The 21,655-nt window shown below is 43.6% G+C and overlaps 1 protein-coding gene across 1 annotated transcript; it reads right to left on the reverse strand.

Moving 5' to 3' along the window:
- Positions 1-13,001: 13,001 nt before the first annotated feature.
- Positions 13,002-16,922, reverse strand: LOC103721030 (putative disease resistance protein RGA3). The gene is made up of 2 exons (XM_039124182.1): positions 13,467-16,922; positions 13,002-13,358 (listed from the first exon to the last, which is right to left on the reverse strand). Exon 1 carries the CDS (start codon positions 16,720-16,722, stop codon positions 13,540-13,542), a length of 3,183 nt encoding a protein of 1,060 aa, XP_038980110.1. The 5' UTR covers positions 16,723-16,922; the 3' UTR covers positions 13,002-13,358; positions 13,467-13,539.
- Positions 16,923-21,655: the final 4,733 nt, after the last annotated feature.

Genomic DNA, 21,655 nt, shown 5'->3' on the forward strand with positions numbered 1-21,655 from the left:
TATGATCAATTTTAATCTATGTGTATGGTAAGAATGGAGTGGAAGCTAAGCAAATTCTAAACAATCACTTATAACTCTATAGAAAATAAAGCTAGAGATATTACACAATCAAGCATGAATGTAAGGCATGAAATACAAGAGATAAGGCATCACAAACACAAAGATGTATAGTGGTTCGGTGCACCCCAGTACCTACATCCACTCCCCAAGACCTCTTGAGAATTTCACTATAATCCCTCAGATTACAGTCGGTTGTTTTACAAGCTCACAACCCAACTTGTTGTTTTGCGAGATCATAATGAACTCGGTCGGTTTTCACAGGTTCACCGACTAGAACCAACCGATTGTTTTCACGAGCTCACAATCCAACCCAGTTGGTTTTTCCAAAGGCTCACCAACCACAACCTTACAATGATTGTTTTCCGGGTTCACAATCAACCCAGTTGGTTTTCCCAAAGGCTCACCAACCACAACCTTACAACGTTGGTTTTTCTTTTGGCTCACCAACAAACCTTAACCCCTTGATTCAATCCGTTGATTGAATCAAGTTACAAGATATTAGAACAAGAATTTAAAACAAATACAAGCTTCTTAAACAAGCAAATATAGCAATGTAAAAAAGTAGAGTAAAGAGAAGAAGCCCTCAAACAAATTTGTAGATGAAGGAACTCGGCTTCTTCTTTACTTGACCCTCTTCTGATTTGGCACGAGGTAGAAGATCACTAAGGCAGCACACAGTTGAAGAGGAAGCTTTGGGATTCACTTGAATGCTCTTCTTCTCTCTATTTTGCTTTGAATGGCCCTTTTGTGCTTTTGGAAGATTTTTCTTTGAGATCTCTTTCCTAAGTGTTCTCTCCCACTTCCATACCTTCTCCCCTTGCTCTCCCCTTGATTTTATAGCTTTAGAGGGAGTGGAAACAAAAATCTAGCCGTTAGAGACAAAAATAGAGCCGTTGGAGTTGAGAAAAAACTAGCCGTTATGCCTCCCAGCGTGCTGGAGTCGACTCGGCTAAAGTAGGAGTCGACTTGAGCACTGTAGCACTGAAAATCAACTCTCTGTTTTTTGTCTGTTTGTAGTCCTGGAGTCGACTTGCAGTCTCAGAGTCGACCTCGGAGTCGACTCGAGTACTGTAGCACTGAAAATCAACTCTCTGTTTTTTGTCTGTTTGCAGTCCTGGAGTCGACCTGCAGTCTCGGAGTCGACTCGAGCACTGTAGTACTGAAAATCAACTCTCTATTTTTTTGTTTGTTCTCAGTCGGAGTCGACTCGTAAAGTTCCGGAGTCGACTCGAGCACTGTTCCTTGAAACTCCAGAGTGCCAGAGTCGACTCTGAACTTCTAGGAGTCGACTCGAGGACTATTCTTTTGAATCTTTCTTTAAATTTGCTCCTCCAACTTAAATCCTTTGAACTTGAAACTTGGGCCAATAAATTGTAGCTTTCTTCCAACTTTTTTTGAGAGCTTTTGAGGCCTTTTTGTATTTTTCCAACTTGCTATGTTCCTTGCAAAACAAATTATCTTTCTTCTTGCAACACAAACATTAGTATTTATACTTCAAGGTTTTGTGATCATCAAAATCAATCTTTAAATCAATCTTTGGGTCATCAAACCCTGATTTTGGATGGATCCCCGAAAGATCGAGTTGGGGGCAGTATCGCACCATCTGCCTCCGAAAATTTTCGAAGCTCCGGAGGAACCCGTCCACGGTCTCCTCCTCTAGCATGTCGTGGAACTCTTCCGACTCTTTGAAGAGCTCCACGACATTCTCGGCTCGCTCAAGCGCCCTCTTTTCTCGGGCCTCGAGCTGCTCGATCTTCAGGCGGAGAACTCCGCCCTCATACTTATGGCCGGCGGCTTCAGAGCGAGCCTCAGCAAGACGCGCCTCGGAGGCGCGCAGCTCCGATCTCGCCAGAGTATGCACGGCCCTCTCCTCCTCGAGCTTGTCGACGATCGCTCACCGCCCGACCTCGGTGGCCTCCCTCCGTGTGATGGCTTCCGCCAACGCGGCCTCCGACTCCGCAAGCCTCTTCTCGGCTGACTCCAGTTGTCTTTGGAATCGCCGAGACTCGTTCTGGCATTCCGAGGCAATGAATACCAGAGTATCGATTTCGTGGACATGCTGCAGGAGAAATAACGATAAGTAAAAATGAAGAGAATACCGATAGCTAAAAAATAAAATGAGAAGGCAACTTACCCGAACAGTATTGCGGTATGTCTGATCGACAATCTCCTCGAGCCCGAGGGTTCTGAACTCGGCCCGGTCGGCCGGGAGCATCGCGCGGCGGAATACTGCACGCGCGACATCGACGTCCCGGAAGGCCGAGCTACCCTCGCGGATCGGGGACTCGGAGTTGGCCGACTCCCTTCCAGAATGTCCTCCGACCCCCGGAGAACTCGGCCCGCCCGAGCTCGTAGCAACGAGGCGGGATGCGCTCGGGACCTCGGGGCCCCTGCTCGGCTCGGGCCCCGAGCACCGCAGATGAATGATAGGCCGCCCCGCTCGTTGAGAGATGGGGGCGGGACATGCCGCCGAGTCCGACGCCCCCCCAAAACCCGAGCTCGTATGCTCGGCGGCTGTGGCCCTCTCCCGGGCAGACCCCGATGTTCCGGCCCCGGAGCCCCTCACCTCGGTAGGGCCGGAAGTAGCATCCGGCCTGGCCTTCTTTCGGGGCTCGGGAAGAGCCGCACTAGCCTCGGCTGCCCTCCTCTTTAGACGAGAGAAAAGAGATGTGTTGCTGGTCGGCATGTGAGTAATATCTGAAACAAAGAAAAGAAAAACTCCAAGCAAGGAAAGGAAGAAACAAGATAAGACGGAAAGCAAAGCAATACGACTGCTCTTACCCTCGGGGCGCGCCGAACTCAGGCCGACATTCACCAAGGCCTCCTCTCTTAGGAGGTCGGTCAGGCTGATGTCCTTCCCGAGGCCTCGCAGAGCATCAAAAACCCTCTGCTCGTCCGCCGTGAGCTCGGAGAGCCTGTTGAGGGCCTTCAGCCGGGGATGTCCCCACCTCGGGTCGAATCCCCACGACACCTCGGACGCAAGAAAGAAAAATCTCCCCTTCTACTCATGGATAGAGGAAGGGGCACCTCGGAAAAGTGACATACCGCCCCAAAAGGCGAAGTATAGCCACTCCCCGTCCGCCGGCTTTGTCTTCAATAAGAAACATCGGCGGAAGACGCTCACCAAAGTCGGGATCCCATGCGCAAGGCAAAGGAACAAAAACCCGACAATAGTCCTCCACGAGTTCGGAGCGAACTGTGCTGAGACGAGTTGGTACTCCACCAGCAAGTCGATCGCGAACTCATGGAGGGAGAACCGCAGGCCGGCCCAGAGTGTCTCGACATGCACTCCGATCCGACCTGGGGGAGGACGCGTCACCCTGTCCTCCGGCCCCGCAGTTTCGAGATGAAACCCGGGCCGGAAAAAGAACCGGGTGCGGACCAACTCCAGTTCCTCCCCCGACAAACTGGACCCGACCTCACTCGAACCAAAACCCATTTTGGAAGGAAGAAAAACAACAAAAGAAGAAGAAGAAGAAGAAGAAGAAGAAGAAGAGAGAAAACCCCCTTGCTAATGTGGGGAGGTGACCTACGAGGGGGATCGCCGAGAATCGCTCTGGGGCACCACCGGGGAGGCTCTGTTACGACTGAGAAAGAAGAACAGGAGAATAGAAATGGCGGAAAAGAGGGAAGCAGCCAAGCAAGACCTTTTTAGGGCCAGATTGAAGGGTTTATATAGACCCTTCCAACGGCCCAGATCGGCAGGGCTGGATTCCGCCTTCCGTCCAGATTGCACTACATGTCGGCCTCGAAAACCGAAGCAGCGCATTTATTCTGGGCTGGTGCCTCGAGTACAGAATCGAGGCGGCATCCCGTCGCATCTCGGAGCCCCATCATGAGCCCACTACACGAGGCGACCTCGAAGGATGAAAGGGCGTCGCCCCCTCTCCTCTCATTAAAAGCACCCCGAAGCGCGCGGAGCGTCGGTACAATTTAAATCTCCCTGGCCCCCACCACTGCAATAATAGCAACTACTTCCCACGTCCGAGCTCGCGAGCAGCCCGAACTCGGAAGTCGGGGGGTAGTGTTGGGAAAATACAAATCCCCCCCAAAGCACGTGAGCATATCGCCAGCACGTGATCGGAAGCACCCTACCACGGACGCCCGACCAGGCTCCCGACCTCGGACGCCCGACCGAGCGCCCGACCTCGGCGCTCGACCTCGAAACACCCAACCGGGTACCCGACCTGGGAGCTCTCGACCTCGGAAGCCCGACCTCACCATCCACCCGCCGCGGTCACATCTTTCTGCAGCTCGCCCAGAGACCATCCCCTGCCACCGCCGCCGACAATTAATGCGCATGGTCTCTGCAGGCCTCCGGCTTACTCAATAATTAATGCGCACGGTCTCTGCAGACCTCCGGTTTGCTCAACAACTAATGTGCATGGCTCCTGCTATCTACGGATTTCAAGCCCTCCACGGCAAATCTGCTCGGCTACGTCCGAATCAGCCGTGACAGCTCCTTGGCTCCGACCTGATCTCCTACGGCAAGGCAATAATTCACACGATCGTGCATTAATTCATATGACATGCTCAATCATATGGCAGCTCCGCCCCATCACATCACAGGTAATCCAGTACCCCTCTATAAAAGGAAAACCCTCCCACCTTAGAAGGGGCTGGAGGCGGAAGCTCTGGACACATATTCTCTCTCCTTTGATACACTTGCCCCCTCTGACTTAGGCATCGGAGGGCCGGCGCCGGAACCCCGGCCACCGGCTTTTCTGCAGGCCCTCCACGGAGGACGCTGCTCGCCGACGGATCGCCGCCCGCCAGTTCTCGCCGGAGCTCCTCCTTCTCAGTGGACCGGTCGCCCCCGGGTCCAGTTTCCAGCAACACTTCTAATGCGACTGAAAGAACCTTTTAGGCCACATCACCATGCAATCATGTTTATAACAAGAGGCTTTGAGTTGAGCTGGGTTCGTTGTACCTTGTGCTTCCTTTTGGGCCATACCTACATGCGATCATGATCATGAAAGGAGGCTTTTGGCTAAGCCAGGTTCATCGTCCTTTGAGGACAATATTGTCACGTACCTGCTTGAGGGGGCAAAATTCGTTCTCAGGATAGTGCTTCTATATGCTTCAATTCCTTGTATGTCTTTCTTATTTCCCTTCTAAATTATTTGCAAATATTAGCAACTAATTTTTCCAACAATTTAAGAAAGAATCTGGATTTGCTAGTTTTTGCATGTCTTATTTACTATAGTATTTACATATAATTTCTATAAGATCTGGAATAGCATCTCACTAGTAGTTTTCTATATTTTCACTGCTTCAAAATCTCTGCAGAAGTCTTGCACGAATTTTATGTTATTTTTTGGACATCTTTTTTGCCTTGCAAAATCTTGAAAAATACTAAAAATTGAAAAGGAAAAGGTTGGAAAATTTGGATTTTTAATGACTTTATCTAAATTGAATTAATGTAGAACTAGGTCAAGTTTTTAGTCAAATAGCCCTCAAATGAGGATAAACATAAGGCTAGCAAAACCAGTCTCTCTTGATTCAACCCAACATGCCCGACCTAAAACTTGAAATTTGACCCAGACCCAACTACCAAGAGCAAGTAGGTGGGATCAATGTTCAGAATTTGGGCTGAAAAAACCAACTCAGATCTCCACTATGGTTGTCATCCAGTCTCTCATATCAACATTTAAGATTTATTCATCAGTTCATGCATGTTCCCATTCGATTGATCATGTGTACGTGCACATAGACTTGACAACGATTTCTTTCTTTTTGCAATGCCAATCCTCCCAATTAATCTAGTTAATGATCTCATAGATCTGGTCCTCATGCACCTAGTTCTCATAACTGAATCCAACAAGATATTGTTCATTAACACCTCCCATCTTCTTGCACTTGCCCACATGCTTAATTTGAGCTTCAAATCTATCTTTATCTAATATCTATCATGCCAAATATGCTCGTCATTTATCTCATAGGATTTGAGCATATCGTGTCCACGCATTCATCCAAAGAATCTAAACTTTCATCTCTATACCTATTAAATAGAAAGGAGAGAAAATGTTGGAGCCCTCTCCAAAATTTAGGAAAAATTGAAAAAAAATCATAGAAAAAATCAGATAAAATGGATTAAAAAAATCCACATAATAGGAGTCCAAAAAAAAAAAAATGGATTAAAAAAAATCGATATAGGAAAAGTCCTCGTATTTTTTTCTTTTGGAAATAGGAGTCCTTCCTATTGGTAATAAAAAATTCCATATAAAGGAGTCCCAAAAAATTTTTCCCTTTTTTTACAAGTATATAAGTTGGACTTTTCCCTTTTTTATATAATTTAATGTAAAAATTAAGTCCCACTAATAATTCAATTTACTTTGAAAATATGTAGAAATTTTTTTTTGTTTTTACATGACTTCCAGAAATAATTAAGAAAGAGTTGATTTTTTCTGCAATTTTTCTTCTAATTTTTCTGAGTTTAGAGAGGGGTGAGCTTTCTCTCTCCTTTTTATTATATATATAAATAAATATCTTTTTATGGGATTCTAATAATTCATATGTTAGTCTGTCGTGATTTTACTCTTTCATATGTGATGTTGGATTTGTAGGATATAGTTTTTTTTTTTTTTTTTTTTTTTTTTTGATGAAAAAAAAGGGGAAGAGGGGGGAAGGGCAAGCCCACCCCGCGTAGCAGCCTCACACTGGGCCCCCACCCCGCCAGGAGCATGTTCGATGCGGGCAGAATGACCGTTTGGTATAGGCCCAGCTCACCAGACCCCAGCCATATTTTACTCATACCCTCCCCACCCGTGGCCCCGGCTCAGTTACCCCACTGGGCCCTGGCACGAGTACCCCGTGTGAGTACGTCACACCTGGCACCACCCAGGCTACCAGCCGACCAGTAGCACTTCCAGACCCCGTGTCCAGGCGCGGGGCATCCACTAGTGCATTCCGTCTTCATCCACTTTACTTAGATATTTGAATCCCATAAAAAAGGCCAGATGGCGAGTCATCTTGTCCATCCACAATCAATGCTATTTCTTCGACATGCAGAATTTACAGAGTTATGATGCTTGCTCGGTCATGGCAAATGCAAGAAGGCAAGTTTTATGATGTGGGGGATCTACCAAGGACACCCAAGGGATCCACAATTCTTCAAGTGTTGTAAATCTTCAACAAATATTGATGAGACACAAATAAGCACACCTCCTAGATGTACATGATATGAAGAAGAGGAGAAGAGAGCACTTGAAGGCCTTCGAGAGGTTAAGATTTTTTTTTTTTTTTTTTTGATTCTTGTTTTCTTGCTAGTCTTTTACATCTATTGTCCATAAAAAAAGATTTTAGAAACATAGATCCCATCATTACCTAAAATTTAGGTAATAAAAAGATTTTGATAAATTGGTCATGCATTATGAACTAATCCTTTCGCCTTGATCCATACGAGAGAAAGGAATCAAGAAGTCAAATATGGTGCAATCTCGGTCCAAGCCCATGCACGAATGGGAAACAAGTTGGTCAAGATAGCTACAAAACTTTATGGCTACTCAGAGTACTCCATAAGGTACCGTTAGGATGCAACTAAACAAGAGTAGGAAGAAAGAGATAAAATAAGATGCTCGGCTTTTTCTTAGAGCCTTTTACATTCAGATAAAATCAGAGCCCCTTCCCCCACTGTTTGAACAACTTTAGCTTTCCAACAGAGCAACAAAGAACACAAGCTGAAACAAAGACAGCAACAGAGAAACATTTTGACCATACAATGAGAATAGAGGAAATAATTAGATTGAATTAAGAAGACAGTAGGTAGAAGACAGCACCTGAAAAAAGTGACGGCTGTAAGACTTCAAAGTTTCAGCCATTTCTCCAGCAGGTTATCTGAAACTTTCCGACTTTGGAGCAACAAGTTGACAGAGTGTTGCACAGGCAGGCCACTTAATGTGGGACTCTCCTTGAAAAGAAGGGTGCTCTGTTGACATTATAAGACTTTTAATCATCCGCTAGTAGCTCAGGGACCATCTGAATTAACCTTGTTACGGCATCTGTCTCTGATAACACAGGGCTGACCATAAAGCAGTCGAACCTTGCTTGTTAAGAAAAGTTCTAGCGTTCCTCTCTTTCCAGCATACCCATATCATAGCAGCAAAGAGAATGAGGATTATCACCAACTTTTAATTTTGAGAATAAATTAAAAGAACCGAGTACGTGTTTCTTGGACCAATTTTAACCAGTAAACTCAGATGCAAAATCACTTCCTGAGAAGTAAGATGTCTGCTCGCTGAAACACTCAAGCTGCTGGTCTTATAAATCAAACAGTCCATAATGCTTTGTTGTAAGCAATTACATTCTTCTTTTTTTTTTGGTGAAAAAATTACATTCTTCTTTGCACATAAGGTTTTGATTAAGAACTAATTACCTTTCAGCTTGGAGCATCTCTATTTTCCATCAGCCGGTGAAGAGTGGCATTATGGGGTGAGCCGCACTTAAAGCAAGGTTCCACCTAAAATTGACAAATATAACGTGAAACTACAAAGCTGCAAATAAATACGACAACAGTCGCCTAAACCACGGTAATAACATTTAGCGGTGCTACTAGTTGCCATGGTTTACCAATTGCCAATAGTTTTCTATGTTTTTTGCCACCATTTGGCCGCTACTATAGATCCTTTTTATTGTAGTAAACCCATATGATATATTGCATTTATTATTCAAACAAAGTCAGGGAAGAAAGGATAATCTCTAGGATGATGGTCATCCAACCACATGCTTGGCTAAAAAATTGTTTTTATCTAATAATGCATGCCTTTGACATTGCACAACTCTGATGCTAAGATCTTCAGCATGATAAAGGGTAGATTTCTGCCCGAAGTAGCAATGGATACCAAGAAATTATACGGAAGGCGACACACAAAGCTCATCGAAGACCTGATTTTCTTAATCTCATCCTCTTTGTAATATCTTCAAGGCTGCACGTTGCAGTCACTTGGTAGTGTGAAATGCAGACTTTAGTATTCAACGTGTATGTTGGCGAGAAGTGCCACAGCTTTTGCTCCAAACATATGTGTAGGAGAGAAGAATATAGGGAAAAAAAATATTATGGAGAACTTTTCTACCTACCTCATGAGGTAGTCATCATGTATGTTTATAGTTGAGAATGTACAAGAGATTACAACTAGGACGATCCAAACAAAAAAAAAATAACAAATGATCAATCATAAATTTATGCTATTCGAAATTTAAAATTCAGAATTTAAAAATTCGAAATTCAAAATTTAAAATTTCTAGAATCATGGATCCTTAATACATGGCTTGATATATGGTTGAGATGAAGATACTGCCAATATTGTGAAATCTCTTTCTATGATGGGACTTAATGAAGCCCAATAATTCAAAGTCTATTTGGATTTTGGGCTTTATAGGTTTTCGACTGATGACCATGCATGCAGGCTCTCGTGCAATTTGGTTGGCTATGCGATGCACGATATGGACATGTGCATGGCTAACTTTTTTGGCTATACTCCCATACAATTCAAATTTTAAAATTCAAATTGAGATGCCACACTTCCAGTTAATTCAAATTTTAAAAATTAGAATTCAGGTGTTAGTCATCCTAATTTTACTCTTTTCATATGGAACATCGGAGTTGTAGGATATAGTTCACTAATGCATTCCATCTTCACCCACTCTGCGTACACATTTGAATCATATAAAAAGGGCCAGATGGCAGGTCATCTTGTCCGTCCACAATCAGTACTATTCCTCCAACATGCAGAATTTGCAGAGTTATGATGCTTGCTTGGCCATGGCAAATGCAAGAAGGCTATGACACCCAAGGGTCCCATGATTCTTTGAGTGTTGTATTCTTCAACAAATATTGATGAGATACAAATATGAAGGTTTTTTTCTTTCAAGAGTACAAGGGACACCTCATGGATTTACATGATAAGAAGGGAGGGGAAGTAGCTATGATATTGAAGAAGAGGAGAAGAGAGCACTCCAAGCCCTTCCTGAGGTTAAGATTTTTTTTTTTTTTGGATTCTTGTTTCCTCGCTAGTCTTTTATATCTATTATCTATAAGAAAAGCTTGCAAAATTATCTTGATTAGGCATCCAATAGATATCGATGATTACATATCTTTGATCGGTTACTAAAACAAGGAGTTTCAAAGACCAGGATCGATGTCCTGAGCTCACTTTTCATTCATCATGCCGATCTTGGGCGACAAAATGTAGAATTGGGTATGAGCTAGATTAAGCATGGATTATAGTAACTTGGAGTAAGTACGAGACTACATTTAACCTGGCCTAACCCGCGGAATTTGGCATCGCCAGGCACAGAATCCATCATAAAAATAGGATCATCATCAAATGAATAACAGCCCAATTATCGGGTCTAACGGTTTTCATATGGTCACATTGATAGATGCATCAAAAGAACTTTTTCAATAGATCATAGACATACATGTTTACTGTATCACATTTTTGTTACATAGACAAACATGATCTCATGTTTTCGAGTACTAATTTGCTTTAGAAAAATCTTTGGAATGCTTGAAGGAATTGAGATGTTGCCCAGTAGATACAGCTCAAGAGGAGGGTGAATTGGGTCTTTTAAAAACTTTTCAACTACTTCTAAACTTCTCAATTAATTAAGCTAAGTTGTATGGATGCACAGTAGAATTTAAACTTAGCAACAGTTTGATTCTAATCTGATCAAGATTAAAACTATTAAGCAACGGACTCAATAAATAATTAGTCTAGATTTTTCCAAGCAAGCATTTCAATACAATGAATCTTAATGCAGTTTTATTAAATGAAACTTGATTCAACAATTTGAATATATTTGCAACTAAAGGATGCGCGGATAAGAGTTAAGCAAGCAATTCAATTAGATATTTATCTAAGTAAGTAAGTGAGAAAATTAAACAATGAAAGAAAGCATCACAAACACAACAAACATATAGTGGTTCGGTGCACCCAGCACCTACATCCACTCCCCAAGACCTCTTGGGAATTTCACTATAATCCCTCAGATTACAGCCGATTGTTTTACAAGCTCACAACCTAACTTGTTTTTTTCACGAGATCACAACGAACTCGGTCGGTTTTCACAGGCTCACCGACTAGAACCAATCCGACTGTTTTCACGGGCTTACAATCCAACCTAGTTGGTTTTTTCTGGATTACCAACTACAACCTACAACGTTGGTTTTCACTGGCTCACCAACAACCCTTAACCCCTTGATTCAATCCCTTGATTGAATCAAGTTACAAGATGTCAGAATGGGAGTTTAAAATAAATACAAGCTTCTCAAAACAAGCAAATATAACAAATATAAACAAATAAGAGTAAAGAGAAGAAGCCCTCAAAAAAGTTTTGTAGATGAAGGAACTCGGCTTCTTCTTTACTTGACCCTCTTCTGATTTCGCATGACGTAGAGGATCACTGAGGCAGCACACAGTTGGAGAGGAAGCTTTGGGATTCACTCGGATGCTCTTCTTCTCTATCTTTTGCTTTAAATGGCCCTTTTGTGCTTTTGGAAGGTTTCTCTTGAAATTCCTTTGAAATCTCTTTCCTATGTGTTCTCTCCCACTTTCTTAACTTCTTCCTTAGCTCTCCCCTTGATTTTATGACTTTGGATGGCGTGGGAACAAAAATCTAGCCGTTAGAGACAAAAATAGAGCCGTTGGAGTTGAGAAAAAACTAGCCGTTATGTTTCCCAGCGTGCTCGAGTCGACTCGGCTGAAGTAAGAGTCGACTTGTGAATAGAAGTCTGCCCGGCACTATAGCTGGGAGTCGACTCGACTGTAGCTGGAGTCGACTCGAGAACTGTAGCGCTGAAAATCAACTCTCTGTCTTTTTCTGCGGGAGTCGGCTCGTGAACAGTAGGAGTCGACTCGAGCACTGTTCCTTGAAACTCTAGAGTGTCAGAGTCGACTCGAGGACTGTTCTTGTGAATTTTTCTTCGAGTTTGCTCTTCCAATTTGAATCCTTTAAACTTGAACCTTGGGCCAATGAAGTGTGGCTTTCTTCCAACTTTTCTTAAGAGTTTTTGAGGCCTTCTTGTATTTTTCCAACTTGCTATGTTCCTTGCAAAACAAATTATCTTTCTTCTTGCAACACAAACATTAGTAATTATACTTCAAGATTTTGTGATCATCAAAATCAATCTTTGGGTTAGCATGAGAGAATTTTGCTGTTACAATAATGAAATTTGAGAACACCATTGTCTAAGCAGGTGAAAGAATGAAGTTGGGAACACCGTAGATGGGTAGTTGCTTGTTCCAAGACCCTGCCGGAATGAAAGCTACTAATGCAGTTGGAGAGAAGCCTCCAGAAACAAGGACTTCAGCTTATCTGCTGGGCCTGCTAGATCATACAGAAGCAGAAGGGTGGGTGTAAAAACAAACAACTTGATAGATCTTTGCTTATCATACGGTATTATTCAAAGTGAAGCTAAGATGAGCAGTCATACAGTACCCAATTAATGTAAGGAATTGCTATGCATATCATCCGGTCCCAAACTTCTCTTCTTGCTTACTACAATCCCTGGGTCGAAGTCCTGCACAAAAAGCTGTCGATCATGCAATACACACACAAGGATTCCACGTATTCAATAACAAGAAGGCAGCCAAGAAAAGAAAATAAGAAAAAAATTGGTATCAGATGTCGTCTCTTGACAGGACATGCGAAGAGCATTAGGTATCAGAAAAAAATGAGTAATCAGGTCAGGATATGTACCTGAAAAGACGAGAATGATGCAGAATGGTATTCTGGATTAGCACTATTGATGGGTAGTTGCTTGTTTCAAGACTCTGCTAGAATGAAAGCTACTAATGCAGTTGGAAAGAAGCCTCCAGAAACGAGGACTTCAGCTTATCTGCTGGGCCTGCTTGATCATACAGAAGCAGAAGGGTGGGTGTAAAAACAAATAACTTGATAGATCTTTGCTTATCATACGGTATTATTCAAAGTGAAACTAAGATGAACAGTGGTACAGTAGCAAATTAATGTAAGGAATTGCTATGCATACCATCCGGTCCCAGGCTTTTCTTCTTTCTTACTGCAGCCCCTAGGACAAAGTCCTGCACAAAAAGCTGTCGATCATGCAATATCCACACAAGGATTCTATGTATTCAATAAAAGAAGGCAGCCAAGCAAAGAAAAGAAGAAAAAAACTGGTATCAGATATCATCTCTTAAAAGGACATGCGAAGAGGATTAGGTATCACAAAAAAAGGAGCTATCAGGTCAGGATATGTACCTAAAAGGACGAGAATGATGCAGAATATCAAACAGTTGCTGAGTAGTATAACATCCATCCCTGGCTTGTTGAGGCAGCTGCAAAATATGAAGAATAAATTGATGGGGCTATTTGCCAATTATCTTCCATTCATAGCTACAGAAAGAGAAAAGAAAAGAGACACAGAGGTGGAAATCATTTCTGACCTTTTTCTTGTACAGTCGATTGTCGTTGACCCGTACTTGCTGATTGCTTCAATATGAGATGGGTGTCGTGCCATCAGATCAGAGGCCAATCAGGCAGCCCTCGGCGACAGATTTTGTTTTTGAGAGTCAACTTTTGGAGCGAAGGGAAGCGTTGTTGTTCTTCACCAGCACCTACTAACCACTCCGGGAGAGACTCTTCTGCTTCTCGATCATCGAGCTGTATGTGCTCCACGGCGTTCACACCCTCCACAACCTTCAACTCCTCACAATCATAAACGTTTAGGTGTTTGAGTCCAGGAAAGTTGGACACTCTCTCCAAACTCGAGTTGTGGGTCAAGCACAATTCTGAAAGAGAGGAGAGGTTTTGTATTTCTCTTAGGCTGTGGGCACCTTCAATGTGTAACATCTTCAAGGCGCTGGCATGATAGAGGAGGCTCTCCGGAAGAGACCTCAACTTCGGACATTCAATAATTTTCAATATCTTAAGAGAAGGTAGCAACGATATTGTCTGGTTGTCCTCCTCGTCCAACCGCCACCACCATTCTTCCCAATTAGTCATGTTTATAAATCTAAGTTTCTCTAGTTTGGGGAAGTAGGAGGAGAAGCAAGAGTCGGTTTTTCTTCCATTCTGCCCCCTTGCACCAGCACTACCACCCGCCAGCAACAAGAATTCAGGCCCGATTCTCGTGACTGCAGAAGCACCTTCAATTCGGAGGTAATCTAGTTGTGGTAGCATTCCCAAGAGTGGAAGTTGCTGGCATAGAGCAAAATCCTGCAGATCCAGCCTTCGCAGGTTGCAGAGCGATGACGAGGAAGGTGTCATCATCCAGCTGGGAAACTCACGGCCAAAGTAGCCATGGATTTTAAGCCGTTCCATGCATGGCGGTGGGCAGAGCTCCTCGAATACCTCCCTTATTCTCTTGATATCTTCCTCATCGTAATCACTTGCACGAGGCTGTTGCACATCAGAAGAGCTGCTATATCGCTTGCAAAACAAATCTAGGTAGATAAGATGGGGCTTGGCTTGAAGTGCAGCGGCTTTTGCTTCAGCCCCGTCAGATACCCTCTCCAAGTTTTCTATTGTCAAATACTGGAGCTGGGAGAGGGATTTCAACTCCTCCAAGGTGCAGAATCTCCCGTGTTGATGTCCCTTGTGCTCCTGCTCCATGTCATCTTCTCCCACTCCAGATCTGCAGCCCTCGCTACCATTCCCCACAAATCCCCCAAACGTGCGTAGTTGTTTCAGTCTCCGTATTCCCACAGGCAGACCATCAAGTGGTGCACCCCGGACATCTAGACCCCTCAGATTGATTAACCACACGACACCAGCAGGGAGGCTGTGCAAAAATTTACAATTCGTGAGGATCAGAAACTGGAGATTTCTAAGATTCCCTATGCTCTCTGGTATCTCTCTTATTGGAGTCGCACGGAGATCAAGACGTCTAAGGTGCACAAGATCTCCCAAGAAAGTTGGGAGATTGGTAATGGCAGCTTCACATAAGTTTAGGACCCTTAAATTCCTCAGCTTTTTGAAGAGATCTTTGGGAAGATCATGAATAAGTGGGGTGCGGAAGAATGACAGAGTCCTCAAGGATGTCTGTTCCATTATAAAGTCCGGTATGGCTTCTAATTTTTCATCTACAATTGATAAACGACGTAATTTTATCGATGATGAGGAGGAGGACATGATCTTGTGTTCAAATGCTCGTGCATCTCCGACGAAGCACTCATCCCCTGCTATATGCTGAGCTAGAGATCGCAGGAGATCATGCACCCTGCAACCTAATAGATCATTATAGGTAGGCTCTCGCTGTACGAGGTTTCTTTGCATCAACTCCTTCCAATATCCTTTTCCCACATCTTCCAAGGGCGTATTGTCTTCGGATGTTACAAAGCCCTCTGCAATACAATTATTGATGAAAACACCATGATCAATTAGGTAGTCCTCAGGAAATAATGAAAGGCAAGTGAAGCACTGCTTGAGAGGAGGTGGTAAATGTAGATAGCTCAAGTACAAAGCCCCCATCACCCCATCCGAAAGCTTAGTAAAAGACCATGCTGAGCTAGAAAGTACCTTTTCCCATTCCGATTGCCTTTTTGCCATGGTTCGAAGAACCCCTCCAATCGTCCTAAGAGCAAGGGGAAGGCCATCACATTTTTCTACAATTCTCATCCCAACATCCCTTAACACATCCTTTTCTCCTTCCTCGCCTTCCTCAAACACCATCTTGCAAATTAATGACCAACCATCCTCTCGAGACAACTTATCCACCATATGAGTGTGTACTGCTCCCATTTGTTTACCAATATTTATATTTCTTGTTGTTATCAAAATTCTACTATCCGCCAAACCACTCTGCAAGGAATTTCTCAAAAGCTTATCCCATACCTGAGCATCCCAAACATCATCCAAGACTACAAAAACTTTTTTGTTCCTAAGTAATTCGCTAAGCATGGGTTCAAGCATTTCCTTCTCCTCAGCATCTCCAGGATTACCTCCGGCTTGTTTTATGATAGATCTCAACAAACCGGACTCTGAGAACTCTTGAGACACGCACAACCAAATTGGTGGCATTTGGTTGAAGTTGTTCCGAAGCTTCTCATCATTGTAAATTTTTTGAGCAAGAGTAGTTTTGCCTATCCCACCCATGCCGACAATAGCAAAAACTGGGATTTTTTTCTTATATTCTTTTGTCAACAGGTCCACCAGCCTCCTTGTATCATCCTCAATTTTCTCTCCCATAAGATCAAGTTCAACAAGTACCGAAGATGTCTTATGGCTAATTCTACTCTTATAGGGGTCATCACGAGGAGCAGGTGAAAGATGGAGGTCGGCTTTGTCCTTGGCAAGTTCATCAAGCCTAAGGTTGAGATCCCTAATTCTATTGCCAATCTCATGACGGAATCCAACTTTGTGCAAGCAAGTAATGGAAGGGTAGCAACAACGTACCAACTTAGCATAGCGAGATGAAGATAAGTTTGAGTTGAGAAGCTTCTCCCCCTCGATCCGACATTCATCGATGACGTCATCTACATCGTACATGAGATCTCGTAGCTCGTTCAGCCAAAGGTTGATGGCCTCATCGTTGAAGCGTCTATTTTCTGCATCAGCGAGAACGGCCTGCATCCTCCTCAGCCTCCTATGGAGCTTCTCGATTTCGTCAGGCACACCCAAGATCTTGGCAGCCTCTTCCTTTGCATAGGTTAGTAGTGTCTCACACAATGTGGAGACGAAGGCATCCGCGATCATGGCCATCTTTTGTTTCTCCGAGTGCAAGATAATGAGAGGATGGAGAGCCGGAATGGGCAGGGTACTCCTTGCACTCTCCACAAAAACAGCTATTTAATGACCGCTAATAGCCTTCTACTCATCCGAAACACGGCATGCAATATGGAAGAGCTATTTTCGTTATTTTATTTCAAATATGCCATGAAATAACATGTGAAGTGTTAAGGGGCTGCGCTTACTTTATGTGGGAACTGTCATTTATCTTTTTTTTATTTTTTATTTTATTTTTGGTTTGGTGAAATAGCACTTATATTGGGATTAGCATGGTCCATCGCTTATTTAATTTCAAATGTATTTCTTTTTTCTTTTTGATTTTAGTGCAGGAGGTGAGGCTGGTTTTTAAGCTCAATGGACTATTGAAGGCCTTAATGCGGCATCGTCATGCATGCCGGTCAAAAATACATTTTTAAATTAAACTAGGGAGGTTTGAATTTTTTAAAAATATTATTTTGATCAAGAAAATATGGAAACAGAGGCCTCCAAACTATTGCAATCACAGAAATTCTAAACTCTTCGACATACTGCTAGGGGTGAAACTGAATCTCTGTTTAGATTTATTGCCGTATCCAAAACTATCTCGATATGGATAAAAATTTAAGTCTCCAACCAATATCAATATCCTATAGACAAAAAAAATATAAACAAACAACTATGTAATTCGTATCCAAATATCTGGTTCTACTTGTAATTCTATTTAATTTTCTATAGCATTTTTTTATTTTTAAAAAATAAATAAAGTACTATTATCTTGATTTATCATCCGCTTAGTAATAATCATAAAGTTTAATTACCTAATTTATATCCGTATCCTTACCTATAATTTTAGTATGTGATTTTTATCCCTATATATTTAAAATAAATATTAATATAAATTTTTTATTTTAATTAATATTAATATTTATATTATATTTATTAAATAAAATAAATATAGATACGGATGCATTAGTGTCCGGTCCGATTCACGCCTCCGTGTTTTCTGGCTCTGCTGGTTGCCTGGTTCGCGTACACAAGAATACGGTACCCGAAAAATATATTAAGAAAATATAGAAATCCAACAAATTCCTCGTGGATACAGCTGTTATGGCGGTGGACACAAGAATGTTGTCCCAAAAAAATATATTAAAAAATGTGGAAATCCCACAACGTGCTCAGGGATACAGCTGTTATGACTTGACTAAAAAGGAAAAAAATAAATAAAATTACCAACGTGCTTGGAGCTGATGTCTCACTGATCCCTATTTTCTCTTTTAAACTAATGGAGTAAACCCAGTTTTGATGTTGGATTCCTGAGCGGTTGGTTCCATCTCCCTTCCAAAGTTCTCATACAAGTTTTGACTTTCTAGTTTATTGAAATAAAATTAATACATTCAAGCAGCATAAAAGTGTGTTCGATTGTGGGAACGGCATGTTAGTCAACTTACCATTAGAACGAGAATAATGAAACAATCTCTTGGGCTCATATAAAAAAAAAAAAAATTTAAACAGAAGGAACGAACTGATATGTTCTATCACGCCAGCCATAGCACGAAAAAAATTAAAAAAAAAAAGCAAAAGAAGAGACATGAAAATGAAGCTGATGATAGATGCATATAGGATGGGTGGTTTTGATGTGTGTGCGCGCTTTTTTTTTCGGTGAGTCGGCTGCTCAAACTAATTTCACATGAGCACAGCCAGCTACATCATTATCAAGAGGACTATAGAAAGCAAGAGGAATCAAAGACGACTGGGTCCAAAAAAACTCTCCAGAATGCTGAGCAGCGAAAGAGGCGACCGAGTCAGCAGCTTGGTTCGCCTCCTGAAGGACGTGCCTGACCTAGATGGTCTGGCACTTCCGTAGCATCCGTCGCATGTTACACAAAAGTGGGTGCTCTACCTCCTGTCTCTCCGCCTGAAGGCGATCAATCAAAATAATGGAATCCCCCTCCAGAATAATCCTGTCAGCCTCTAATATATGTCTCGTATGGGATAGCTCCTCCCATGCAGCTCTGAGCTCCGCCCCAAATGTTGAGGCATAAAAGAAACGACATCCCCCCGCGGCAATCAATCTGGCTCTATGGTCTCTGATCACAAATGTCACACCAACTCAATCTCCACTAGCGAGCAAGCTCCCATCGAAATTTACCTTAAGATGGCCAGGAGGTGGGGGCTCCCACGAGACAAGAACAAACCTAGGCGCTATGAAAGCGAAGGGGGGTCCCAGATGTCCCTAGCCATCATTTGTGAATCCATCTTAAACGACTCAATAACCTCCACTGCTTGATGAAGAGCTCGTTCAACAACAGACCTCAGTGAGGCCCTCCTGTCCTCAAAGACTTTGGTATTCCTATCCAACAAGATATGATAAGACAAGTAGATAGCAGCAATACCCCACCCAACAGTGCTCAGTGACTGTACAACGGACCTCACCTGCCAAAGAAAGTCCCCTACCACAAAACTAGATCCCAGAAGGGGGAACGATGCCCTCCTCCAAACCTGGGCTGCCCGTGGGCACTCAAACAAAATATGACTGACAGTCTCCACATAATCGGGGCAGTCCATACATGACGGAGAAATTCTGACCCCTCTCCTGGCCAACATGCTCCTAGTCGGTAGGCAGTCTCATACCATCTTCTAGATGAACAATGCCACTCGTAGGTGTGCTCGCATCCTCCAGATCCAGCTCCCATCACAACGCCTAGCCATCTCACCCCTCACCACAACCTGGATATCAACCGATCTCACCCTAGCTGACCCCAAACACCTCTCGAATCAAGACCTCGTCCCACCTGCCCTCCAGGAACCATCATGTTGCGGACTCTGACTTCCGCCAATCTTGCAGAGTCAACCATCGTTGGCATCCTACACAGCAGTAGCTCCGCCGACCACCTATCCTCCAAAATGTCAATAGACTGTCCATCACCAACCATCTACCTGATCGCCGGTGGCATCACCTGGGCGGAGGAATAGATCTCTCACCAAATGTAGGAACAATGATGCCTGGCCCGAAGCTCCACTCTGATTAAGTAGGCACCATACTTAGCTCTCATTAGGGCGCTCTACGGATTGTCCGGCCTCAGAATAAATCCGGCGGCACTGAAGTGTGTTTTGAATATGGGCTTGAGGGTGCTGATTTTTCAAACTGATGTAGGATGGACGTTGTTGTTTTGTATGGGACAGTCACATGGGTCCTCCCGAAACCGAGCCATCGGTTGCTAGATCTAATGGGAGGCCTTTTTGGACTTTTTCTTAGGACTCGTGTGATCGCGCCCCCCCCCCCAACGTGCATGTTTTTTTTCTACAGCAACGTGCGTACTTCGGCTCCCAACTTGTAGTGTACTGTACCCGAAAAATATATTAAAAAAATGAGGACGAGGTCGACGAGGTCGGATCTCTGGTCGGTGGACGGGGGAACCCCCAACGTGCATCTTCGGCTCCCAACTTGCCACGTAGTCTGCTCTACCTTGCACACGCAGATTCAGGGACCAGTGAAAGACTCCTTCTCCTCGACAGTCTCAACATGGGGAACAAATTATTAAAAATTTAACTTCTATAATCTCACAATTTTATCTGCGTTATCGTGCGTGGGGTGCCCTCACATTTAGCTATTCTGGCTTTTTTTTTTTTTTTTTTTTTTTTTTTTTTTTTTTTTTTTTTTTTTGGCTGGGACGAATGGATCATACCTGACGAATATAGATACACCTAATAAAGTCAAAAAATAGGTATCATGGAGTGCCAAAATGATTTCACATGAGCACAGCCAGCTACACCACTGTCAAAAAGACTATAGAAAGCAAGAGAAATTAAAAACGACTGAGTCCAAAGAAACTCTCTATAATGCTGAGCAGCGAAAGAGGCGACCCAGTTAGCAGCTTGGTTCGCCTCCTAAAGGACGTGCTTGACCTACATGATCCGGCACTCCCGTAGCATCCGTCGCATGTTATACAAAAGCGGTTACTCTACCCCCTCCTGTCTCTTCGCCTGAAGGCGATCAATCAAGATGATGGAATCCCCCTCCAGAATAATCCCTCAGCCTCCAATACATGTCTTGCATGGGATAGCTCCTCCCATGCAGCTTTGAGCTCCACCCCAAATACCGAGGCCTCAAAGAAACGACGTCCCCTCGCAGCAATCACAAATGCCACACCAATCCAATCTCCACTGGCGAGCAAGCCCACATCGAAATTTACCTAAAAATGGCCACAGGATGGGGGCTCCCATTAGACAAGAACAAACCTGGGTGCTATGAAAGCGGAGGGGGGGGTCCCAAATGTCCCTAACCATCATCCGTGAATCCATCTCAAATGACTCAATAACCTCCACTGTTTGATAAAGAGCCCGTTCAACAACAGATTTTAGTGAGGCCCTTCTGTCCTCAAAGACTTTCGTATTTCTACCTAACAAAATATGATAAGACAAGTAGATAGCAGCAATACCCCGCCCAACAGTGCTTAGTGACTATACGACGGATCTCACCTGTCAAAGAAAGTTCCCTACCGCAAAACCAGTTTTCGGAAGGAGGAACGATGCCCTCCTCCAAACCTGTGTTGCCCATGGGCACTCAAACAAAACATAACTGACAATCTCCACAGAATCGAGGCAGTCCACACATGACGGAGAAATTCTGACCTCTCTTCTAGCCAACATGCTCTTAGTCGGTAGGCAGTCTTAGACCACCTTCCAGATGAACAGTGCCACTCGTGGGTGTGCCCACATCCTCCAGATCTAGCTCCCATCACAACGCCTGGCCATCTCACCCCTCACCACAACCTGGATATCAGCCGATCTCACCCTAGCTGACCCAGTCACCGCCCAAACCTATCTATCCTGTCCACCCTGAGGTATCGGAATGACAAGTACCCTCTCCGCAAGCTGTACCCCAAACACCTCTCGGATCAAGATCTTGTCCCACCTGCCCTTTCCA

The sequence above is a fragment of the Phoenix dactylifera genome, chromosome 1 (genome assembly GCF_009389715.1).
Source record: "Phoenix dactylifera cultivar Barhee BC4 chromosome 1, palm_55x_up_171113_PBpolish2nd_filt_p, whole genome shotgun sequence".
NCBI lineage: Eukaryota > Viridiplantae > Streptophyta > Magnoliopsida > Arecales > Arecaceae > Phoenix > Phoenix dactylifera.